At 35.4% G+C, this 27,956-nt stretch overlaps 1 protein-coding gene across 6 annotated transcripts in view; it reads right to left on the reverse strand.

The window, feature by feature from the left end:
- TPK1 (thiamin pyrophosphokinase 1) overlaps positions 1 to 27,956 on the reverse strand; it is a 336,496-nt gene that overhangs the window by 188,793 nt on the left and 119,747 nt on the right. For all 6 annotated transcript variants that reach the window (XM_028106283.1, XM_028106279.1, XM_088018241.1 and 3 more), the window contains exon 4: positions 19,328 to 19,397. In XM_028106283.1, coding sequence (XP_027962084.1) covers positions 19,328 to 19,397 — 70 coding nt within the window. The remainder of the gene's footprint in view (positions 1 to 19,327; positions 19,398 to 27,956) is intronic.

A 27,956-nucleotide genomic window follows, 5' to 3' on the forward strand; every position in this document is an offset into this window, starting at 1 on the left:
CAGATACTTTGTTGTGTGTAGAAATGGAGCTGATTTTTGTATTGATTTTGTATACTGTAATTTTGCTGAATTCATTTATTTGTTCCAACAGATTATTTTTTTATTGTGTGTGTAGTCATTAGGGTTTTAGAGATATAAGATCATGCCATCTGCTAACAGAGCTAATTTTACTACTTCCTTTATGATTTGGAAGTCTTTTATTTCTTTTTCGTGCATAATCGCTCCGGCTAGGATATCTAGTACTATGTTGAATCCTAGTGATGACAGTGAGAATCCTTGTCTTTTTCCAGATATTAGGGGAAAAGTTTTCAGTTTTTCACCACTGACTATGATGTTAAGCTGTTGGCTTTCCTTATATGGACTTTATTGTGTTGAGGTAATTTGAGTTTTTAATCACAAAAGGGTGTTGAATTTTGTCAAATGCTTTTTATGTATCTATTGAGATGATAATGTGATTTTTATCCTTCATTCTGTTACTATGGTGTATCATGTTATGATATGTTGACTCATCCTTGCATAGCAAGGATAAATGCCACTTGCTCATGGTGTCTGATTCTTTTAATGTGCTCTTGAATTTGGTTTGCTATTTTGTTGAGGATTTTTGCATACATGTTCATCAGGGATACTGTTCCATAGTTTTCTTTTCGGATCCCTGGCTTTTTATCAGGGTAATGCTGGCATGATTAAAAAAAAAAAAATACACACACACACACACACACACGCACACACATATATTCCTTCTATCTTCTGGGAGAGTTTGAGAAGGATTAATTTTTCCTTAAAAACTTAGAAAAATTGATCTGTGATGACATCTGTTGTGGCCTTTTCCTGTTGGAAGGTTTTTGATTACTGATTCCATCTTATTTGTTATTGATTTGTTCAGACTTTCTATTTTTTTAAGATTTTATTTATTTATTTGACAGAGAGAGAGAGTACAAGCAGGGGAAGTAGCAGGGAGAGGGAGAAGCAGGCTCCTGGTGAGCAGAGAGCCCAAAACTCAGGGCTTGATCCCAGGACCCCGGGGGATCATGACCTGAGCCGAAGGCAGATGCTTAACCTACTGAACCACCCAGGCATCCCAAGGCTTTCTATTTCTTCTTGACTCAGTCTTGGTATGCTTTATTGTATGTTTCTAGGAATTCATCTATTCCCTTTGGGTTGTCCAATTTGTTGGCACGTAATTGCTCATAATAGTCCTTTAAGATCTTTTTTATTTCTGTAGCACTGGTTATAATGTCTCCTTCATTTATGATTTTATTTGAGTCTTCTTTCTTTTTTTCTTGGTTAGGCTGGGTAAGGATTTTTCAATTTGGTTTATCTTTTCAATAAACAACTCTTACTTTCATTGATTTTTCTATCTTTTCTCTGCTTCATTTCTTTCTGCTCTAATCTTTATTTCCTTCTTTCTATTAACTTTGGGATTAAGTTTGTTCCTTTTCTAGTTCTCTGAAGTGTAATATTAGGTTGTTTGAGATCTTTTTTTAATTATAGATGTTTATTACTATTAAATTCTCTTTTAATATAGTTTTTGCCGCATCCCATAAGTTTTGGTATTAACAGTGTTTTAAAACAAAATAAAAACAAAAATACCTGTAAACATATTCATACATTTTTGTATAAGCATGAAGGAAATAATGGTAGTGAATGGATGAAGCTTTTGACACTGATTATCTCAGAGGATTTTTTTTTGAAGATTTTAATAAAATAACAAAAGAAAAACTAAAAGATATAACTAAAACATCCAGAGAAAACAAAAATAATAAAGGAAATACAAATCAAGTCTCCATATCATATAGTTAAAATAAAAATTATGGATACAGTGAGGAGAGATGATAGAGGGAAAACATGTAACTTTGCAAAAAAACTTGAATTAGAGAAAAAGAAAAAAAAAGGTACAAAAAAAGAGAAAGATCTGAGGGCTCTTACCCTAGATGAAAACTTCCAGGAAATATTTTTTGAATACTTCCTATATACCAGTCTCTGTATTTCATTCATGCATTTTATATTTATTAAGTAGTAAAATTATATTTAATTTTCATAACCATTCCATAAGGTTTTTATCATCCTAATTTTATGGTAGAAAGCCTGAGAGATATTAAGTAACATACACAGATGTCACACAGATTCAAAATGTTCTCCCCTCCTCCTCCTCCTTTCTGAATTGAAGATAACCTTGCCTGGCAGAGGGAAATTTTCTTGCTATACTTCCCTCACAAGATGCATTTCCACTTCTTCCAAAATTTTGGTCCTTATTTGAAAAATTCCTTTACTCGTATGCCCGACCAAGGCTGCATGGTAATCAAAGAGCAGTGTGAGTGCAAAGTTACTCCACACCATAACCTCTCAATCCCTAAGTAAGCTCTACTTATACTTTTAAAGTTTGTGATTTGTTTTAATGAATAGAGAAGTGGTAAGGAGAGGCACAGTAACAAAATCATATGAGCTCGCTGAAAGCATATTTTATTCTAGGCAGTGAGCAAACAAAACAATATTCAATTCTGTGACTGAGTGTTCTAACTCAATATCAGCAGTGCAAATTCTGTGGGTAAGAAATCAATATATATGGAATGCTCTTTCTGTCTATGCTACAGGAATTGACCTGTAACCACTGTAAACAGTTAGAAAACCAGACAAAATATGTGAAACAATGATATCCAGACGGTAGAAAATAGGCAGCCGAGGACAGTGCTTGCTTAAACAAGTGACATGAGTCCTGTTATTGCCTCAGCTTTCTTCCTGGAGCCAGTTTCTAGCCAGTTTTCTAGTGAGGGAAAACTCAGAGACCTGTGATCTCCCCAAATGAGGGCACTAATTTTAAGGAAAGCTAGGAAATACAGGCTAGATTACCTGAGAAAAATAGAACTATAGGGAGAAAGAGAGCTCTAGAAAGCTACAGAAAGAGTTCCTTGAGTGTGTGGATACATACTCATTTATACACAAATGAGAAGTCCAGCGTGGGGGGAGGACCACCAGAAAGCAATGGTCACAACAATTCCTTAAAAATAAAATACAGCTCGGTAGAATCCATGTTCCTGTCATCAAGAGTACAGAGACATAGTAATAAAGAGGACATTAAGTAGAGTCTCACATTAAAAGTATGACTAAATTAGTCCCAGAACAAAAGTTGCACTGGACCTATCACAAGAAAGCTTAAAGTTTCAAAAGTATCAAACTTACCCACAAGTTATTCAACCATGTCTCAGAACAAAAATCAACAGTTAAAGGAATATAACAAATCTAGTAACAACTTCAAATTAAAAATGTACGGCAGCCAATCAAAAATTATCAGGCAGGCAAAGAAGAAAACCATTAACTGGACACAGAAAAGACAAAGAGGTTGATACTAACAGACAAGATCATTAAAACAACCATTACAAACATGTTCCATACACTCAAGAAGGTAAAAGCAAACATGAACACAAGAAGCGAGAAATGGAAGATATAAAATAACTACATGGAACTTTTAGAAATAAAAAATACATTATCAGAAATGAAAAATACACTGGAGAATTAATAGCAGATTAACCACACAAAGGTATAGCCAATAATTCAATGGTGGACGTAAAATAGAATCATTAAAAAAAAAATGATTCAAAAGAAGGAAAAGGGGAGCAACTTTGTGGCTCAGACAGTTGGGTGTCTGACTGTTGATCTCAGCTCATGATCTCAGGGTTGTGAGTTCAAGCCCCACATTTTGCATGAAGTACAAAATGGTTGAAAGATCTAAAAAAAAAAAAAGAAAGAAAGAAAAGGAAGAAAAAAGAATGGAAAAAGTAGCAAAATATTAGATTTAAATGTAATCATACTGATAAATACATTAAATGTACATGTGCCAAATGCTCCAACTGAAAGACCTAGATTTAACATTAAATGAAAAAAATATGCTGTCTATAAAAAACTACAGACATAGATGGATTTAAGGTAAAAGCACAGCAAGAAATATACCATGCAAATACTCCTAAAAAAGCAGAGTGGATATATTATTGTAAGACAAGGTGGACATCGGGGCGCCTGGGTGGCTCAGTTGGTTAAGCGACTGCCTTTGGCTCAGGTCATGATCCCAGGGTCGTGGGATTGAGCCCTGCATCGGGCTCCCTGCTCGGAGGGAAGCCTGCTTCTCCCTCTCCCACTCCCCCTGCTTGTGTTCCCTCTCTCGCTGTCTCTCTCTCTCTCTCTGTCAATTAAATAAATAAAATCTTAAAAAGAAAAGACAAGGTGGACATCAGAACAAGGAATATTGGTAAAGATAAAGAAGTGGCAATTTCATAATGATAAAATGATCATTTAATCAAAACAATTAGCCAATCCATACACAATAAAAGAGCCCAAGATACTCAAAAATGGAAAAAAAAGAGACAAATCCACTTTCAACAATTCTCTTAGAAATTGGTAAAACAAATAATTCAAAAGAACAGAATATACTCCTATTTTATTCTTTTGATGCTATCATGAATGTCCTTGTTTTCATAATTTCATCTTCAAACTGTTCACTCCAAGTATGTAAAAACACAATTGTTTTTATACTTTGATCTTGCTTCCTGAACCTTGAACTTGTTTATTAGTTTTAGTCATTTTTTTAGTAGTATACTTAGAATTTTCTATACAAAGAAGATCATATTATCTGCAAATAGAGATGGCTTTACTTCTTTTGCTATCAAGATGCCTTTCTAGTCTAACTGCCATTACTAGAAACTACAGAACAATGTTGAACAGAAGTACAAAGGCAGATTATCCTTTCCCTGTTCTTAATCTTAGAGAGTAACCATCCAGTCTTTCACTGTTAAATATGATGCTAATTCTGAGTTTTTGTAGATGTCGTTTGTTAGTTTGAAGAAATTCCCTTCTAGTCCTAGTTTGTTGAGTGTTTTATCATCAAGGGTGTTGGATTTTGTCAAATATTTTTTGAGTCTCTTGAGATCATGTGATTTTTGTTTTTTTATCCTGAAATGATGTATTACATTAATTGACTTGCAGAAATTGAACAACATTTTCATTCCTCTGACAAATCACACTTGGTCATGCTGGATAATCCTTTCTATACGCTGTTGGATTGAGTTTCCTAGTATTTTGTTGAGGATTTCTGCATCCATATTCAAAAAAAAAAAGTGGATCTACAGTTTTCCTATATTCTCATTGGTCTAGTTCTGGTATCAGGGGAACGGGAGCCTTAGAAAATGAGTTGGGAAGCATTCCCTCTTCTATTTTTTCCAAAGACTTTGAAGAATTGGCATTAATTATTCTTTGAATGTTTTGTAGAAATCAATGGTGCAGCCATCTGGACCTGGGCTTTCCCTTGAAGTAGTTTTGTTTTTTTTGTTTCTTCCAAATTACTAATTCAATCCCTCCATTACCAGACTGCCTAGTTCTTAGTTTCATTATTTTGTCTCTTTCTAGCAATCTGTGCAAAAGAAGTTTAATACTTTTTTTGAAACCTGACATTGTAAGGCAATAGTGCTCATCAACAGATTTAATTCATCAGCAAATTCTGATACAAGCTGTATCAGAATTTGATGACTTTTGTAGAAACTGACAACCTGATTTTAATTTTTTTAATATTTTATTTATTTATTTGACAGAGAGAGAGAGAGAGAGAGAGAGAGAGAGAGAGAGAATGCGCAGGGGGGAGGGACAGGCAGGGGAAGAAGCAGACTCCCAGTTGAGCAGGGACCCCAGGATCATGACCTGCCCGGAAGGCAGACGTTTAACCAACTGAGCCACGCAAGCACCCTGACAAACTGATTTTAAAATTCATATGGAATTAATTGTAAGGAACCCAGAATGGGCAAATTAATAATGAAGAACAAGGCAGGGGGACTCTTATTTCTCAACTTCAAAACTTACTAAAAAGCATGGTAATCAAGATGGTGTGATAATGGCACCAGGCTAGACATACAGATCAATGGCATAGAAATCATCATATACCAAAGAAATTCATACATCTATGGTCAACTGATTTTTGACAAGAGTACCAAGATCATTCAGTAGGGCAAGAACTGTGGTCTCAACAAAACACCTGTCAACAAATGGCTGGAATAACTGGATAGCTATACAAAGAAGAATGAAGTTTAACTCTTATTTCACACTACGCATACAAAAAATTAAAATGGCTGAAAGATCTAAATATAGGAGCTAAAACTGTAAAACTTTCGAAGAAAACAGAGGTAAAGCCTCATGATTTTGGATTTGGCAAAGAATCTTATATATGACACCAGAATCCTGAGCTACAAAAGAAAGAGTTAAACCAGACTTCATCAGAATTTTAAACTTTTGTGATTCAGGGGCGCCTGGGTGGCTCAGTTGGTTAAGCGACTGCCTTCGGCTCAGGTCATGATCCTGGAGTCCCGGGATCGAGTCCCACATCAGGCTCCCTGCTCAGCAGGGAGTCTGCTTCTCCCTCTGACCCTCTTCCCTCTTGTGCTCTCTATCTCTCATTCTCTCTCTCAAATAAATAAATAAAATCTTAAAAAAAAAACTTTTGTGATTCAAAAGATATTATCAAGAAAGTAAAAAAACAGCCTGAAAAATGGGAGAAAATATTTAATTCATAACTTTTGGCCTCATATCTTAATTTCCAAGAATCTACTTTAAGTGCCAAGAACTCAAAGTTTTACTTATAAGACTTGTCTAAGTTTTACTTATCAATGTTATAAAAAATTATGAACATACATTTCTGATATATGAAGACTGATAAAAAACATATTTATTTAATGATATGATAATGTGTTCATAATACAATGTTAAAAAACAGGTGTGATGTAAAACAATATGAACACAAAAATCCCTATTTTATTACATGTGCACACATACACTCAGCAAGAGAGAAACATGCTTGTAAAAATATGAAATTGAAAAAGATATGTAAAAATATCAATACTGAGAACCTAGGTGATTTCAAGTTATATTTATTTTTTCTTTATATCTTCCTGTACTCCCCAAGTTCATTATGATGAACTTGTTATTAATTCTGTAAGTAGGAGGGTGCATGAGGGTAGGGAACCATGTACCTTTAAGAGAAAGGAATATACAGGGGTGCCTGGGTAGCTCAGTCAGTTAAGCATCTGACTTGATTTCGGCCTAGGTCATGATACAGGGGTCATGAGATTGAGCCTTAAGATTCTCTCCCTCTGTCCCTCCCCCACTCACATGCACTGTCTCAAAAAAAAAAAAATATATATATATATAAAGTTAAATCAATAATCAAAAGGTAAATACTAAATAGTACAGATTTGGTTCATTTAAATGAATTGATTTTTCTATTGCTATTATTTGTAATTATGATTTTGTTAAAATTATTTGTATACAGTTTTAAAATTGAACAAATAAGTACAGTTTGGTTCAAACTTTTGGTATATACGATTTGGCTAAAATTGTTGGTTTTGTTAACCATTGCCACCTATATCCTAACCTGACTCCATCATATTAAAGCATCAAAATGCATCAGGGCTATTCGTGACCATCAACCATTTCTCCACACCACATCAGAAGGACATGTCGGTGAACAGCTGCTACACTGAGGAAATTCACCAAGAAAACCCTACTACTGGTAATTGGGATCATAAGACCACACTCCTATGCGAAAATGTTCTTTTCACTTACTGATATAATGGTAAGATGACAGAAACTACAGTTGTTTTTCTTGCTCCTAACACATGGAACTGCTCTCTAGTTACTAATAACCCACTAATGTACAGCCTAGCAGGAAAAAATTGAATACACGCTAGAGGCCGCTAGTGATAAATAAGTGAATTTTGCATGAAGTAAAAAACATGATGAGAGCAGTAGAAAGAAAACTGCATTCTAAGCTTCTAGCTTCAGCTGCTTTTTAAGTACTACGCTTCAAATCACAAAACATTTTTTTCCATCTATAAACTTCTAATATTTTTAGTACAAACTAAATCTGGGCAAATTTCCTCTTAAAAAGAAAAATCAAGGGAATTTTGTAATAATTTTTATTATTGTACTCTTAAAGCAAAGTTGTGCTTTTAAGCAATGAAACCTTTTTACATAGTACAAATTAGAAAAAAAAATATTCTCCTAATTGTCACAAAGATTCAGATGAAGTAAAGAAAACCTTGTTGTGTGATGTAAATTTGTCTTGGTAATAGTTCATTGAGAGGAAGGTATTTTTAAAAGCAAAAGAGATCTAAAAAATATCACAAGTCTTGCAGAAAAATCATGAATCTTAAGAGGGGAATTTTAAGGAGTATACTGAGAAAAATATATATGATAACATGAACTCAGAGAAAAACAGAATATGATTAAAAGCAAGCTTTTCTGTACCTCTGAAGCAAATAATACATTATATGTTAAAAAAAAAAGAAGAAGAAGAAGATAGCAGGAGGGGAAGAATGAATGGGGGGAAATCAGAGGGGGAGATGAACCAGGAGAGACGATGGACTCTGAAAAACAAACTGAGGGTTCTAGAGGGGAGGAGGGTAGGGGGATGGGTTAGCCTGGTGATGGGTATTAAAGAGGGCACATTCTGCATGGAGCACTGGGTGTTATGCACAAACAGTGAATCATGGAACACTACATCAAAAACTAATGATGTAATGTATGGTGATTAACATAACAATAAAAAATTTTAAAAAACCTAATGATGTAATGTATGGTGATTAACATAATAAAAAAAGCAACCTTTTCTAAAACTAAGAAAGTATACACTCTACCCCCTTTATTTTTTTTGAGAGAGCGCGTGTATGTGCAAGTGGGGGTTGGGGCAGGGTCAGAGGGAGAATGAGAGAGAGACTCCCAAGCAAACTCCACGCTCAGTGTGGAGCCCCACCCAAGGTTTCATTTCAGGACCCTGAGATCATGACCTGAGCGGAAATCAGGAGTCAGATGCTTAACGGACTAAGCCACCCAGGCACCCTACTATATACCCTTTTCTAAAAATTTGTGAGGAATGTTATTAAATTTCCCAGAATACATGAGAGGTATTTTTATCATTTACACATGATAGGTAAACATTGACTTCCTTTTCACCATCATTAAGAGAATGAGGGGGAAAAAAATCTCATACATAGGGGCATTTTGTATCACAGTAAGTTTTAAGTTAGAGAGGTACCTATGGCAGGGGAAGTATGAAGGAGATTACTGAAGACCCTTAGTTTGATCCTAGGACGTGGTGATAGCACTGGCAGCCAGAGAGAAGGTGTTGTGGAGAGGGCATTTGTGAAGATTTTGTTTGTATTTGTATTTGCATTTGGCTCTCCCTACTCATGTTTACAGAAGCTAACACGGTGTGAGTCTTGATACTAGGCACAGACAGCTCCAGAAACAAACAGGAGTCACGTATTTACTCATGCCACCCCTACAAACAAGGGCCTGGGCAGATTTTCCCTTACCCACCTCAGCTTGGTCAATCATAAACTCTTACACAAGAAAAGACAAGCCACTGGGAATTCATCAGCAGCACCCAGTGCCCCGCTCACAGAGGGAGTGCGAGCCCTCACTTGTTCTAAGAACACAAATGTACTGCGGATTTGGTTTCCAGCTTCTGGCATATTTCTTCCCAAGCCCAACTCTCCAGTCTTCCCAGTTATTGTTAATTATAATATTTTTAATTGATTTTGTTGCTTTTGTTTACACTGGTCAGAGTTTTTCTTTTCTTTACAACCAGGAACCCCCACTGATACAAAAAAAAAAAAAAAAGAAGTTCCTAACAATGTTAACAGGACAGCTTTTAATATCAGTCTCTGATTCTTGTCTTAAATAAAAGTAACTAAGAATTACTTTACTGGGTCAAAAATATGCTTTCATACTATGAAAGCAGAATACATTAAATTTTTACGGAAGAGCATGTCTAATCATTCTAACTATTAAGCATATAGGGACCTACTTACTTGGGATAAGAGCGTGAAAAAGCCAGAAACAATGCAATGCTTTCATTGCGGTGACAGGCTGGCAGGAACATGCAAAGAGGTGATTCCAGTGTGTTCTAATAAATGCTAAGGGAAGCAGTGGGTAAGAGAACATCTCAGAAGGACACTGACCATAACCTGTTAAAGCAAGAAATCTAGCCACCAAATACCCTTACCTAGTTCATTCCGGATTTGTCATCAATTGGCTTATCTGTGAGGAAATTATTATTATTTTCAGGGAAAACTATCTAAAAGGAGTAATACTGCTCATTTTTTATTTGTCAAATTTGGTCCTGTGTGCTAGAGTTATTTCCCAAAATAAATAAAACAAGAACAAGGAATTCTGTCTAATTAAGTAGAAATACCGATAGACAATTTCAACATAATGTGGGATGACAGTCAAGGATTGCTTAGAAAAATTTAATTTCTGCCTGACTTAGGTCTACGGAAACTGGTAGTTACCAGCAAAGACTTCTGGGGAAACACAACACATGAGCCAAGTTTTGAAGGGATTATAATATTTGGAAGAAAGCAGAAGAAAGAGGGATGTTATAAGTGAATTTTAAAAGATGTTTTTTGTTTGTTTTTTAGAATAGGGGTCTTAGAAGTTAATCAGATACAGTGTTCTGTAAAAAAGTATCTCCATGTGATGTTAAAACTAACTCCTTGGCATTTCAATGGGCATGTCAATGGTTTTTAAAATAATTGACCGAGTAGGAAACCAATATTTAGAGGACACCAATATTTTAAATAATCATGGCTGAAGAACACTAACGCTTAAACAACCACTCGCTCCATGACCCCTCCTGCCTTATGTAGTGCACCCCAGGTGTCAGGCACCCATGCATGGTACCCAGCACAAATACACATAACCAGACATCCGAAGCCAAAAACAGAGCTCATAGATCTAAACCCTGTGGGATGAACACCTTTTTCCCTACAGTCTGAGCAAAGCAGAGCTGATCTCATTCAACAGAAGTGCTAAGTTCAATTCTAAATTCTACAATTTGGAGAGTAGGTCAACATTTTAAATATTCATGACTTATTATTATTATACTTCCTATCAACCTGGGCATTTACATACTAGTGTCTCCTTGCTCATCATTTAAGTTCCCTTCCTCTGACTGAGAAGCAGCTCTCTTCTATTGCCCAGGTCATACAATATCTAGACATAAGCATATTAGACATAATATATACATGTACACATTCAAATATGTGTGTATATACATATTTACACACAATGATTTTTTTCTTAGGGTGGTAAAATGTTTTCTGTTTTAAGTAGTCTTTCTGAGACTCTTCAGTATATTCTTGAATTCCCGGGCTAGAGGCAAAATTGAAGTCTTCAAGGAATACAGTCTCAAACACCTCTCAGATCTCTAACCCAGAACTGTAAGTGAAAGTCCAGCACTTATCTTGGTATAAGTGCCATTTTGGTATATTCCCAAAAAATTTATTAACTAGTCCTTGCTTTAAATGAATTCTAGCTGTCACTTTTCTGACCCTTATTAATAGGAAGGCTATAGCTGCCTCAGGTCTACCATCAACTCAAGTTTTATGTCTTTTAATGATTCGTCAACAAATAACGCATGCTGTCTTGTTGGAGTTATTCTGCTTACTCTTGGTCTGATAATACAAAACCAAAATTTTAATAATGAGAAAACTCTACAGAAGTACCTAGGTGTATGTGTGCAAGCACGCATGTGTACACACTTGAGTGCACAGGAACCATTCTACAACCTTTTAATAAACAACATATTATGTGACTATTCCCAATTATTACTAATTCAGCAATCTAATAATATTGAAAGTAAGCCAAAAAACATGAGCTCTTAAATTGTAGTAACAAGTGCTAAAACTATTCAAGTTTATTTCTTTTCAAAAAATAAAATTAAAAGAGCCATGTGTTAACTCAAAACTTTTCACAGATGATCCAGGTTTCTCTGAAAAACCATCTGAGGGTAATTTATTTCTGAAGACCCCATCCACAGTGCAGGAAAGGAAAAGGGTTTTGTCAGGAACATGTTGTATGAAATAGAATAGCCATAAAGCACAATGCCTCTGATTAAATTTAGTTGTAAACTGACTTCCTGCAGCTGCTTAAAATGAATTCGCTCTGAAAATTTATTCTGACTTCATGCATGATCTGACAAACATAGCATCTATGCATACACATTCTGCCCCCCAGCCCCTGAAATGATTCAGAGCTATGCATGGATAACTTTGAGATCTCTGATTTATAGCATTTGATAACCAACAGACTAAAATATATTACAAAACTAATTCAATCAACAATTCAAGATAAATATGCCCTCACAGTTTATTGTGTAGGGTTTTTTAATAACAAGACTCCTATTACAAATTTTCTTTTAAATGTGCTAATCATTTTTACCTTCCATCATTTTGATTCAAAGACCCAATAATGTTGACAGGCTTACAGAGCTTAGTAATTTGATTGCATAAATACTTTTTAATAGAAATTTGTCGAAGCAAGTCATTAAAATTCTTAAGGCTAGGCTTAGAAGAAATCAAGGTAAACCAATGATCTTTGGATTTCCTTAAGCAAGTACACTTGTTTCCTTTCTATGTATGTTCAAGCATACTAAAAGTATATTTTTTTAACTACGCCAAGAAATTCATAAACATTAATTAAAATAAATCCCAATCACTGAGAAAATTAGTCACAGGTTGACTGAAATCAATTGTCATATATATTAGATCGTGATCTAGATTGAGATCACAATAACGCTCAGATCCTTGACACCAATTTATTCCATAACAATTTTATATTTATTGTCTTATTCCATAAAACACAGTACTGAGCAAGCTTTTCAAGATTTTCACTAAGATACAGTAGAATATAAGCATTATATATGAATCTCTACTACTGTTTATCTCACTTCTAGGGTGGAAGTGACAACTTTGAAAATTATGTTTGGCTCTGACTAAAAGAACTAACATTCCTCCCAAAGAATCACTTGAAAAAAGTGGTAATAGATTCCAACTAAAAGGATAATTCTTAAGAATCAGGTCCATCAATGCGTTCAATGAATAAACAAGATTGTGGTGTACCCACATAATAGAACACCACTCAACAGTGAAAAGGGACAAACTACTGAATACACAATCACATGGATCAATGCCAGAAGCATTTGTTAAGTGAAAAAAGTCACATACATTAAGACAAGAAACTGAATGACTCCATTTATAGGACATTCTAGAAGGTTTCGGGAACCAGGGTATAGGAGTTGGGGACTGATGCACAGGAAGGAACTTTTCAAGATGATGGACACGTTCTATTCTTGACTGCTGGTGGATATGCTTGTATACTGCTATAAAACTTACTGAATTGAATGCTTAAAACAGATAAATTTTATCATATGAAACTATACCTGAACAAAGATGATCAAAACCAAAAAACGAACCAGAGAAGCTTAAACACTATATTCCTTCATTCCAACCACAATACGAAAAGAGCTTAGAACCTTTCTAGGAAGTTGCACAATTACCACATGCAAAGTATTAACTGTGAGAGAACATTACAGCTATTCTCCAAAACTAGATCATATACATATTCAACTATCCTGTAATTCATCATATCATAACTTTGAAGGGCCACCCTTTACCCTCTTGGCTTATCCAACTCCTGTGTAACCAGCCCAAGTAATACATTTCTTCTTCATACAAATCTTCAAGATTTCTCTGAATATCATCAGAAGATTCTGATCTTTCCCTGAAATGTCACAGATGGAGAAATCACAGCCCGAGGAAGTGAAATTACTTCCCAAAGTCTCATAGTAATGAAGTCACAGAATCAGATTTTGTATCCCGACCTAACTGAAAAATCTGTGCGTGTCTTCTCACTACACAGTTCCCAACATGGAATTCCTGCTATCTGCAGTGAATGGAGAGAGAAGACAAAATTGTTAAGTTATTCATATGGAGACAGACAGGTTGCTGGTTCCTTTAAGAGTGTGTCAGGTACTGGCTGCCAGGTCCCTCGTTTAATGATAATGACAATGGCTTTCGAGGCTGATCTATAACAGCTAGAATCCCACATTACTCATTTATTTAAATCATAGTCTGAAGCCAGCTTAGCTAGCGCACAGTGAGTTTTAGAGCCACAACAGTCAGTCTGATTCCCACTGGATCACTCTGAAAAGCAGTATTGATCTGCTCATAAGAAAGCTGCAAGAATATATAAAGCTAGGAAGTCTGAAATCCAAACTGTGAGAAAAGTAATGGTCTAATTGGAATAAGAGATTGGGAATGAATCTTTTTTTTTTTTTTAAGATTTTATTTATTTGTCAGAGCTGGGGGGGGGGTGGGTGGGCGGGGTGCAGAGCCAGAGAGAGAAACAGGCTCCCCGCTGAGCAAGGAGCCTGATGTGGGGCTCGATCTCAGGACCCCGGGATTGTGACCTGAGCTGAAGGCAGATGCTTAACCGGATGAGCCATCCAGGCGTCCCTGAATCCTTCTTTTCTATTTGAGCACAAGTTCCCCCTCATCCCACCTCGTTAACACCTGTTTACATGAATGGTCATCTGTGTGATTTCAGGGAATTTTTACTGGATGCTACTCTTTTAAATTCAACAGAAAGCAGATCTTAAATATCTGAGATAAATTAGATCATCTGTGGGACTTCCCATTCAGGATGCTGTATTCATCAATTATTCTGAGAAAACTAACCAAAAAACAACATCCCCGCCTCTCATTTCAAGTCCCTATATACTAGTGATACCAAAATTCACAGCTATTCCTTAGACTAGTATGCAGATGAGTTTCAGAGTCTCTGTGTCCTTTAAAATCACAGAAAACACAAGTAGCAAGGATATTCATGTTACTCTCAAAATACCAATGAATTCAAAGGCAAGAATCTTCATTTCATGATAAAAGACTCATTGAGATAGTAATGAGGACACAATGTAAATATAAGACATTCTGAAAATAAGTGGGACAAATTCTATATGTGATTTCAGACGAAACGGGCATGATCTCTCTAGATATAAAGCACTCTGGTTTATACATACTAAAAAAAATAAACTATCTGAAGTTTCTTCTGACGCCCAGGCAGTGAGGAGAGAAAGTAAGGGAGAAGACAGAAGAAACAGCTTGGACAAACCCTGATACTCAAGGTAATGAGTTTAGATTTTATCCAGGAGACAAAACAGAACCTTCCCTCTTCCCTGCTAGTCAACACATGCGTGTGTACACACACCATCGCCCCACACAGACTCTGCAGCCCTAACCTTTTATACTCCAGTAGTATCCTCAGAATTGTTTCTAATATCCCCATTCTGGATGAATTGTCCATCCTGTGCTCTCCTCTGTCACAGAACCTATCACATTGGACTAGAATTTTCTCATTATGTGCTTTATAATCTATCCTAGTGCATACTAATTTCTTCTTTACTTCTCTTACTCTAAGGTCTTTTTTTGTGGGCAGAAATCATTTATATATTCATAGTAACTATCAAAATGTCTAACCATAGAAGGTATTCAGTAAGTGAATGAATAAAAATGAATGAATAACAAGTTAAATGCCACATTCTTATTTCTGCCACTGGATTATTCTTGGGAGATCCTGTCTCATTCCAAAGCTCTATTTTATTTTATATTTTGATCAGCTTACCTCAACTTTCTAACAGAATAAGGCTTACAAATGTCTACGTATCTTTAAAGGTATTTTTTTTTTTTTAAGAATGATACCAACTCTTTTTCCTACACTGTCAGATTACTTTCATGTGGCACTGATTCTCTAATTCTTGTTGGTTTCTATACATCTCCTACTCTCTTCTACTTGATTCCATCACTTCTTCCACCTCTCACCATAATTAGCATGACCCTAATTCTAAGAACCTATAGCAATGTTTCTTAATCCATTTTTCAGGTTCACAGAGCTATCAGTTCTATATCCCCAAAAAAGTCCATCTAGTCAAAATCCAGTATTGTTATGATTCCATTTTATAAAGACCAGAGATAAGCAGAATTAATCTAATATGTATTGGGTCACATAGCAGTATCCTATGAGGGGAGATGGTGATAGGATACATCTAATACCCCACCACAGCACCCCACATTTCTAAAAACAGACATCTGGGGTTAGGAGAAGAGTCAGTTAAGTATATGGTAATAGAACTGTGGAATCACAATGCCACACACCTGAAACTAATACTGAGTCAACTGTATTTCAGTAATAAAAAAATATATATGTATACATATATATGATATGTAATATACTAATCCACATATTATGTTGGAATCAGAAATCAGTTAAGATAGTTCAGATGATTTAAAATGTAATGTTGGAGAAACCGGGTAGCCAAATAAATGAAGATTTATCTCGACTGGGAAAAAAAAAAAAAAGGAAACGGATACGGGAGCACAGAGTATGGAGTCTTCCTAAAACCTCTTCCTCTTTAATCTCAAATCTGTAACCAAAACGGAGACCCAACTGTCATTGGCGGTGCCCATCCTATATTTCCCTGACTGGTTCTTCACCCTGCCTCGGTCTGACACTCCAGACTGAGCATACCCCCAAAACGGAACCTGTCCGTTCTCAGAGGTCATCTGTTTATCCAAAATGTGAGGGCCAAAGTCACTCAAAACCTTATGGGAAGAAAGAACAGAGTAACTGTAATAGAATACTCATTTATTAACCAGTATTTGTTGACTATCTAATATTCCCACACAATTTGGTAGGCTCCAGGGAGCTTATATTCACCTGAACAAGAAAAATTTGTCACATTTTCTATTCTTCCAAAGAGCAGAACCAATAGGTAGACTCCGTGTAACTCTTTCCTACTTAGGAAGAAATAACAGATATTTTTTTCTTTTTTGTTTCTCTCAACTCACTAACATATGTTCAAATCAACATGTATTATTTTCACAGCAATAAAAAACACTTAGGACTTCTATTAAAAGAGGCCACTTTCAGAGTAGAAACAAAGATGGGCATTTATGAAGATGATGGAGGGTGGTACAGGATCAGCTATAAAGTTGCTACTGGTATTTGCCTCAGCTCTAGCTCTGTTCCTCTCTGGCTCCTCTCTTCCTGTCTACGTCAGTCTTCCCTCCATTCCTAATGTCTTCAGTGGGAGATGATTCTCTATACATTCATCTCTTATTGCATAATTATAAGGTATTACATTGTAGATATGGACATTAAATAAACAAATAAAAACAAGCCAAGCAGTGATCCACAAACCATACTTGGCTTCTTAAAACTTGTATTTTTTTCCTTCTTCTTTGTGTGGCTTCTCAGTTAAAAACGCAACTAATAGGAATCACGTTTAGTTACCTATATCCAATTAGCGTTACTGGTTAGGGTTTGTATTTAATGAGATTTACTTCAAGGATTTAGTTCCCACATGAGGCAGTTAGTTTACTCATCTTCCTATTAGACACTCTATCCAGGCCAGCCATGGATCAGAGTATGAATCTAAGTATCAGAGTATGAATCACTGCAAACATATTATTATAATGAGAAAAGCAACGGAAAGTACATTTTCTTATTGAACATCTTCATACACGGTCAAATGATTCTTAGTTAAGTCATGTAAATCTTTTGGAAGACTTCCATAAAATTACTTGTAAATGTGTTAAGAATATTAGAAATGTTATTTTGAAATCTGGACAAAAATAATGGTACTCATTCCACAAACCTTGTAATCTGTTTTGCTTTCTAATGTGAATAAAAATGTGTGTTCTCTTCCTTATTAGTGTCCAGCCCAATCCAATAAGAGCAATCAGTATATAAATCTGTATTTTTTTCCACAAGCATTTTAGATGGTTCTTATAGTCACAGCAGAGTTGGACGCACTGTGTTAATATCTGTTCACAGCTCTGGTTCATATAATTATGTTCATGAGCTATACCTACCATTAAAGAAATAGTACTCAGTACTAGATTCCTTGCCAGCAAGCCAGCTACAAGCATGAAACGCAATACCCAATCCATAATCTTGGCCTCGTGGGCATCATGCTCTTCCCTGAACTAACCAGCCCAGGCCCTGTTTAGAGTATTTTTCACACACTGTCCATGTCAGGTCTTAGAGAATACGGTCAGAGGAATCCATAAAGTTAAAAAATAAAGAATCATAAATGTTAAGAACTTAAATTGTTTCCTAGGCTGTCACTCTTGCCATATTCTTTGATAATTCATCCAGTCCCTAGACATTAGCATTCCCAGTCTCAAAGGAAACGTGCTCTCCTCCTATAAGCAACCGGCTGCTTTCAAAGAGCAGCTCCAATATTAGGAGCCTGAAGTTAAAAATTCTGATGCCATAAAGATGTATTTTATATCGTTTCAAACTACATATATTTAATTCACACCTGCGGTATGTTGAATCATAATATTTTTATTTTATTTTTTGTAGGAAGGAGGTGATTTCTCAAGCTATAAACATTTCAATACATTTAATAACACATATGATAGAAGTGGAACTAAATTTCACAGCTAGTCTACTTATATCTAGACTATAAATTCTTACGTTTGCCAAGAGGTTGAACTATAAACATGTTGGCAATGAGCTGGATTTAAACTTGCTTTCATCAAATGTATTCTCTTATCCAAAAATAACTCACCATGCAAAGATCAGGAAAACCAGACAGCACAGGTAACAAATCATTAAGTGTAAGTTATTTATCTCCTAAAATATATGTGTGTGCATAACTCAGAAGTAACTAAGTTCAATTACACTTAGCTTTACTCAACACTACTACAAAAATCTCACTTCTACCACAGCATGTATCATTTGTTTTTATGAGGTCAGTTTTTATTCATTTAAATGGAGTTTTATTTTAATTAATGTTCAAAGTCCTCACAGATACCGATATTTGATAATGCTACTTAATGAAACTTTTGAAATAGCAGAATGAGGGTTTTGGGTTTTTTTTCTACCAAGAAAGTTTTTTTATTCAAATTCAACTAGCCAACATATAGTACATAATTAGTTTCAGATGTAGAGTTCAGTAATTCATCAGTTGCATGTAACACCCAGCACTCATCACATCACATGCCTTCCTTAATGCCCACCACCCAGTTACCCGATGCCCCCCACCATCTCCCTTCATCAACCCTCAGTTTATTTCCTAGAGTTAAAAGTCGCTCATGGTTTGTCTCCCTCTCTGATTTCTTCCCATGCAGTTTTCCCTCCCTTCCCTATGACCTTCCGCACTATTTCTTATATTCCACATATGAGTGCAAACTATATGATAGTTCTTTCTCTGATTGACTAGAATGACAGGTTTTTAAATAAGAGTATGATTGGCCTAGTTCTTCTAGGAGATACACTCGAAACTAAGAAATAATACAACATAACATGGTTGAGCAACTCTCTCACTGATGTGGTTTTCTGTTAATTTTGAAGGAACATTAATAGTCATCATTCATCAAGGAGAGAATAAAACAACCTGAAGAGCAGAATTAGTGGTGCTTTGGACAGGGACTAAAAGAAAGCATACCTTTCCCTCTCTCCTTCCATGGTATCATATAAGCGGTTGGCACCTCCATCAGCACAGGCTCTTAAAAGAGCTTCAAATAGAAAAAAACAAAGAACATTTCAATATAAGTAGCTTAGAGCAGTACCTCACAAATGATAAACAAATGATTAAAAAGCAGGCACGCACGCACACACACACACACACACACACAGTCACACCTTCCTCTTTGGATCTTTTCACATTCAGGCAGAGGCTGCCGCACTGCAAGCTATCTGCGTACCACACACTCAAGACAGAATCCCCTAAGACAGTGCGTTTCCTTTTTGTAACCTTTTCAATTCCTCTTATTAAGTAAAAGGGGAAAAGTGTAGAGGGTGTCTTCAATTGCTCTTGAAGCTTGTTTTTCCTTCTTTACAAGAGATAGGCCTCACGCTCAGTAAGGGACACCAGGACTTCGGTATCACTTTATGGCCTTACTCTATTAACTTCTATGGATGTTTTCTACTTATGGCAGGTATGGGTTTCCATATTCTGTTTTGATATAAAAAGTTTCTTTGTAAAAATAAAAATCATAAACATAACATTGTAAGTTTATTTTACAATATTAATAATCTAGATAATGTGTGAACACTGTAAAAAAAATTGTGAGGTGGCACAAAATTAAAATTTGGGAAATACTAAGATATTTGAGTAAGACTGGCTGTCTCTCCAACTGGGGCTTTTAAGTCTTGCTTTCACTGTAAGATTTGATGCTGCTGATGAACTGTTCCTTGGAATTCTCTTAGTCCATGGACTATTATTTTATTGTTGTTGTTACTTCTCTAATTTCCAATTTTCCTAGAAATGTTCAATATCTTAGCATCCGTTCTTTCTTTTTTCAATATCCTTTACTTAAAGTTTTCAGATCAGACTTTACTTTTTTATCCTGGGTAAGGATAGTGAATGCGATTGTCTGAGATTCCGATTCCTCACCCCAAACAAACAGAAGCCTGTCTCCTGTCCCCACGTAGCTGTTAAAACCAAAGTCACTAGAGCCACAAAATCAGCAAAGACCTTGGGACCAGCAGCTTTGGAAGAAACACACTACTCTCTTGAGCTACTTCTTCGATTCATGGCACTTAAGAAATCCCTTTCCCTTTCTGCAAATTTACACATTTAAAAGTGTTTATAATACTTACCTCCAAACGTCTAAGTGTTTAAAGGCAGTAGGATATGGTAGAAGATACCAAATTAGCCATATTGGCAAAAATAAAAGTCCTAATGTGTTTTCTACTAATCCATAATATGAGACTATTTTCTGTGTTTCATGTTTTATCAGAAATAAAAGAGGCCAAGCGGCAAAAATATATTCCTTTTTTGCTTCAGCTTCCTCATCTGTAGGTGGGGATAATATGTCTTAGAGTTATTAAGTAATTAATGATTTAATAATTGTATATGTTGTTCATCAGAATACCAGAACACAGTAAGCATTCAATCAACATTGGTCCTCTTCCTCCATTTTTGTTAGAATGATTATGAAGTCTAAAAAGCTTATGTTCCTGGACAAGGAAAGCCTAAGCTACTTAAATAGTGCATGACAAAAATAATAATTTTTACAGGGATATTTAAGAGGGACATCTCATTTTACCTATCACCTACAATACACATTTCCTTAGGAGGAATGGCAGCCAAATTGAAATTAAGTCACAAGCATAACTTGCAGAAGATCACAGAATATTCTGCACATATCCTAAATATCAAAACCTAAAAGTTCAAAAGCATCAAAAGCTAAAATAGGTCTCACATCTAAAATATGGCATAGAACAACTGAATAGCAAGATTGAAAAGACTGATAAATAGAAACAGATGGTGAACTATCAGCAATTACCCTCCGAGTATATAAAACAATTATCTGTAAACAAAATTTACAAGTATATGAAATTTTTTTATATAAAAATTGATTCACCCAAGTAATATGAAAATCTAAGAAACAGGTTTTAGTGGCTAAGGATCATCAAATAGAATGAGTTGTCAACTTCCCAGTGTGGTATTATTCTACAAAGATCAGTTGAATTCAACATTTCTATCTGTTATGTTCCAGGCCCTAAACACAATAACAAAACGGATAAACAGATCTAGTACCCCAGGCTCACAACTGAGCAGAAGAGAGACCAAAGCAAATACACATGATGCGCTGTAGGCTCTGAGGTGTGCTATAATAAGAGCAACAAAATGCAACGGGAAGACAAGGAAGGGAGAGATTATTTTAGTAAACATCTATAAAATTGCTTATCAGTAAACCTAGCTCTGTTAAGATTAGTGTTACTTCCACAATACCAAAACTTTCTCTAATGTCTGTTACTTCCTATGCCTAAATTTAAATTGACATTTTTAGAGCGGTTTATGGAAAGAGAAGTATTTAGATCACAGGAAGCAAATTTGTCCACATCTATTCTTGTTTTAAATGGCAAAGGGAGCGAAAATAACCAGGAAGAAATCTATAGACTTTTTTCTCATTACCTTTCAGTTGACAGTAGGGGTACAATCCTGCTGAAAGGAAAAACAAGTTCCTGTCTGTCCCTAAAACTATTTTGTCTTCAATGAAGTTTGACTAAGAAAAAAAAATGTTTTCTACCATTTTTAAATTTTAGTAATAAAATGTTTTAGCTAGTTTGAAATACTTTCCACATATGTAAATAAAATTACATTTGAAAAATGAAGTATTTCAAGCATAAATAATGTTGGCATGAATTCACTGATAGCACTCGAAAAACGAGTTGCAAGTATTACTGTCAATGGAAGTAACAAACTAAAAGAAATAGAAGTAGAAGATACTCTTTCATAAAATATTTTTTATAAGTCATAATGAATCAGCCTCAAAAATCCGTTCACTCCATCATTTAAATTGTTCCAAACTTTAAGAAATAGAGGTTAGTTCATGAGTTATCTTGTAATGTAAAATTTTCATTGGCATATATACAGCAAAAGTTTTGCATATTTGTCAAATATTATAACTTCAATCGTTGAGCAATTATTTACTATGCATCAGGCTGATATACAACTAAAGACCAAAATACATTAAAATCATTAACTTTATATACTGGTACTACCAGTAAGTATATTAAATGCATCTGAAACTAACAATTTTTTTTAAACTGGTATAATGTAAGATAATGTTACTAACAGATAATGAAGGGCTCCGTTCAACATCAGAGGTTAATTGGCTATTTCATTATTTTTTGTTGAATAAAGTTGGACAGAAATAATCTGACTTTCTCAACAGCAGACTATTAAATTAGTTCCAAGTATTAAAATGTAAGAAAAGTAAAATAAATCAAAGAAGCATTTTTCAGTTTAACTGAAAGAAAACCAGATATCAAAGATTTCAGTTCTAATCTAGGTCACCCACTTATTAGTCCTATGACTTTGAGCTAATCCAAAGCCTGCTGATTCTAATGTAAAATAAAAATTATTATATATATTTTACCACATTCACAGAATTTTTCAGGGACTAGAGGGAGACAACATAGACAAAACTAGAAGGAAGCATCATAGGGAACATTCTCTCACATGCTGTTGATGACACTGTTAACTTTGAGGAACAGTTTGGCAGATTAATGAAAATTTAAATGTGGATCCCTCTGATCCAGAAATTCTATGCAGCCTATGTAAACACTTGTCCAAATTCACAAGGGCATATGTATAAGGATATTCATTGTGATAATATGTGTATCATGAAAAAGTACTAGAGAACTTAATGAATGGGTCACCAGTTGAATATTGGTAAAATAGATCACAACCATAGTAGGGAACTATAAAAAAAAAAAGAGAGCTCTTACATGTATTTCTATGTTAACTCTTATGAGATATATTGTTATATAACCCTTTAAATAACTTGAAATAACCCTTGGTCAAGTCTTCCTTGCAATAGCAACTCAGAGTTATACAGGAGTATACCAAATCCAAGAAAACTAAGAATCAGGCAAAAGTTACTTTATCAAGAATGTGTTATCAAGTAATTAGTAATCAGCATTGATAAGATGCACTTGCACTGCAGAATGGACCCCCCCCACCCCAAACACTCCTGAGGAAACTCCTAACAACTAGCATAGGACAAGCCTCACGAATTGATGGCTTCCACGGCCCTTTGCATCCCACACATGGAGTGACTGGAACATTCCAAAATTCCTCCTGGGAAATGATGAGGCCTTCACTATTTTTGTATCAAACAAGTTTTATTATCTGTCTCGTACCCTCCCTAAAGCTAAGTAAACATAGTGCTGAGTAAAGCCTATCATGTCTTGTGAGTTTGTTAATCCAAACCCAAGACCACCTTTGTATTCTACACACCCAACTCTTTAACAGGGATTATCGTGAGGAATGGGCATGGGGTCATGGAGAAGACATTTTTTTTTTCACTCTTTACATTACATGCTGTGCTGTTAAAAATATTTACACAAGGAATATGAATATTGTAATTATAATTTTAAAACCAATGGTAATAACTAAAATAGGGAAAATACACATAAAATAACAAGAACAATTCCAGATCTAACCCCATTATTAAAAGGAATCAAATATTTTGTCAGACTTTGCCAGGATTGAATTGAAGATGCCTACAGCTAATCTAGAGGAAAGAGAAGATCCAGAATCTTATTTAGAAGTAGTCTTACTGTATCCGTAGAGTGCTAAATAACTCCAATTACCCAAATCTTGTTTTTTTCCAACACAGGTACTTATCCCTAGTACCCAAAGATACAATTAGTCTTTGTGCACCCGAAATCAATCTACTCTGTCCATTACTAGTTTGAGTCAGGATTCTTTCCCCGCCTGACACAGTAAACCACAGAATCCCCAACTTCTACCCTTAAGCCAGCACTAGCATCCATATGAGTTAGTCCAGTCATGGGGGAAAAAAAGTAGTTCCCTTCTGGATGAGACTCAGAAACAGTTCACTAACATATGTACATTAATAAGGAAATTCTGATAAACATGTGAGTCCACACACAGCTACACAGATGCCAAAAAGGTTAGCTATCGGGCACTACAGAGAATGTTGTTTTGTTTTTATTATGGTAAGAGCACTTAACATGAGATTCTACCCTCTTAAAAGTTTAACAATACAGTATTGTTAACTATAGGTGCAATGTTGTAAAATAGATCTCTAGAACTGAGTATCAACTCCTCATTTGCTCCTTCCCTCAGCCCATGGCAACCACTATTCTATTCTCTGCTTCCATGCTTGACTGTTTTAGCTACCTCATATAAGGGGAACCATGCAGTATTTTTCCTTCTGTGTCTGGCTTCTTTCACTTAGCTTAATGTCCTCCAAGTTCATCCATGTTTTCACATACTGCAAGATTTTCTTCCTTTTTTTTATTTTGGGGGGCCCCCCTTCACCCATTTCTCCCATCCCACTTCCGCTCCCTCTGGCAATGACAAATTTGTTCTCTGAATCTATAAGGTACTGTTGTTATTTTTTTGGTTTTTGGTCTTTTGCAAGATATATAGCTTACAAATATTTTCTCCCATTCTGTAGGTTGCATTTTCAGTCTACTGTTTCCTCCTCTGTACAAAAGCTTTGTGGTTTGATGTAATTCTGACTATCTAATTCAGCTTTTGTTACCTGAGCTTTTAGTGTCATATCCATGAAATCATTGCCAAAACCAATGTCATGAAGTTTTTCCCCTATGTTTTCTTCTGGAAGTTTTATAGTTTTGGACTTTACATATAAATCTTTAATCCATTTTGCATTGAAGATAAGTGTTTTTAACCAATTTTCATCATTAGAGACAATACTTAGCAATAATTCACACTTCATACTTAAATCAGCCAAAAAGCTCTAAATCAATGAATTCTTCCAGAAATGTATCTTGCTTAAAAACATTTAATTTACCTACAGTTATTCTCTGCCTGTGTTAAAAACAACCATATAATGAAGCCTAATAAGAAACAGATTCTATATAAGAATTCGTGGAAGGTTTTCTTTAATAACTATTATCTTTAAGCACATCTGGGTGTCCACTTTAGTTTTTTAAAACACTTCATAAAAAACCAGAATGTCTGTTTAGGATACTTCCGTTATTTAAAAGAGAAGTTATAGGATCTTCCTTGGAGATCTTCCATTGGTAGGGATGTTAAACATATAGATCAGTGATAAAAAAAAAAAAAACACATGTAAGATACAATCATCTATATATAAAATAATACAGGTATTGATTTTTACATTTATACAATTATAAGCATAAGAAATTGTTACAGTGGTACTTTTGCAAAAGAGGATAGGGTTAGGAGAAAGATTTATTTTTGCACTCTCAGCCATAAGTGACATTAAATCTACACCCAAATCCAGATTTGGTGTATGGCCCAATCTATACCATTACAATCTCCTGCTATCCAGTCAAAAATAATGACATCACAATAGACTTTCCACATTCCCTTTTCTACTCTCCTGCAACCAGAGAGACTCAGACCTGAGACTGAAAAGATTGGGTCTATGGTCTATATCAACACAGAGAATGAAGCAAGCAGGGCGTGAGCACTGTTTTGGTCCGACAACAATAGCAAGGGCTAGGCACTAGCCTTTTCAATTATATGAGCTATAAATTGCCTTTTTGGGCTCAAGCCAATTTGGGTTGGGTTCTCTATCATCTGAAACAGGAAGAGCCCTAACATACAAATGTTAATTTTTACTTCAAAGTCACAGAATCTTCCCTCTATCAGTTGGAGAATACTACCTTACTATGTCCCAAATCTGTGACAGATGAAGCCCTTAAGAGGAGCTGCATATTTCTGTAGATAGTATATACTAATAATAGACTGTCACCAGCAAAGCTTTGATTATGGTCCAAATTGGTTAGTTTGTGGACACGGTTAACCATGGACATGGTTAACAGAGATGGATAAGCATGCTTTTCCTATCAAGACATTATTTCATGTGGAAACACTTTCATTCAGAGGATTTCATGAAAATAAATACTTTTCAGAGAGAGATAGCAACAATTTACTCTGCTCATAGGAGTATTGAAATGTGTAATATTTGCTGTTTAGATAACTCAGTTTTAGATCAAAGGTTTTATTCATAGTATATTTATTTATAGTTATTAAAAAGCTCACATTATTTGTAATATCCTACAAAGAGTGGCATACTCTAAATTTTAGTCAAGTCAGTAGCTCAGAATTTTCCTTATATCAAATAAAAGCAAGTGGTATTTATATTGAGCATCTATATGCACAGTGCTGTGCTAGTCCTAATGATCTGGTTCATGCCATATAATGAAGATTTTTATTATCCATAGGCAAATGTTGCTATGTAAATTCTATTATCCTTTCTTTCTTCCACCTTCTATCTCCTCCCCTCCTAGTTATGCACCATGGCGATGAAGTATCACATTCAGTTATCCTTGATGCAATTTATAAAGTCTAAAATCAGGTAGCTCTTTAACACCAAGTGATACCAAATACCTTATTACTAAAAACTCTTAAAAACAGCCAAACATCAAACTGTCTATCCTAAAGTAGCACAGGGAACATTTTTTAAAAAGACGAGTAAAGCTCATAATGGGTAAAAACCGCAAATAGCTAAGCAGCACAGAAAAAGATGATCTTATATATGTGAAGCTAGCATATGCAAGTTTGTCCAGATGGGAGTTGTTAAAAATGAGCCTGAGTACATCCTCAATCGTTAAATTTTTACTAAAGACTGGCCATTCTTTAGGGATAAGGTGGCAAATATGCACGGTCCATCTACAGTGAATAAGAAAACATACAATTGACCTTTGCTGGTGTTTATAACACAGGGTTGTTCGACACTATTTATATTTTGGGCTTTTGTGGTGAGGGGTCATTCAGTACATTGTAGAATGTTTGCCAACATCCTTGGCCTCTACCCACTCACTAACTGCCAGTAGCAGCCCCAAGTTGTGATGACCGAAGTTATCTGCAAACAGTGCCAAATGTCCCCTCAAGGACAAAATGACTCCCAGGAAAGAGCTGGTACTCTTATCAGAGGACCACTTATACTTCAACAGGCTGCCCATAACCCCACAATATCCAGCTCTAAGGCAGATTGTTCACTGCTATTCTCTAAACTTCCAAATTAAATGCAAGACTATCATCTAGAAACTACTTTCTACCTAGCTACCAAAGTCTAGTGAATTAACAAAGCAACTCATGTCCTAACTAAATTGCCTTCCTTTCTAATCCAGACACAAATCTACCATCTTAACCTCTATTGTAGACTTCTTGAACCTTCAGTCAGACTTCTCATATAATTTCTACATGACTAGATATCTAGGATACTCTCGGTAATCTTCTAGCATGATCCCACACCCTATTTGTGCCTCATATTCATTTGTCCCTATTACTAAATTATTGCCACCAGTCACAAAAGGTGAAGCCAGGTCCTTTTGACCGTCTTCTGGGAACCGTTGGGTAGTTTCCATCAACTCCCAAGTCAAATAAGAACCACCACTGCACAGATATCACCCTAAATGGTGAGCATGAAAAGCAACAACTTCTATTAGCTCAGTTCACTTCGTAATATACAAAGATGGGTAAGCTGGTGGTAACAAAATAAGGAGAGGTGGCAAATCTGTACGAATGAGTAAATGGCAAGATTTCATTCCTTTTGATGGCTGCATAATAAATATTCCATTGTATATATATATAC

This window comes from Eumetopias jubatus, unplaced genomic scaffold (genome assembly GCF_037043125.1).
Source record: "Eumetopias jubatus isolate StellerSeaLion01/CBP00866 unplaced genomic scaffold, mEumJub1_p1.0 scaffold_14, whole genome shotgun sequence".
NCBI lineage: Eukaryota > Metazoa > Chordata > Mammalia > Carnivora > Otariidae > Eumetopias > Eumetopias jubatus.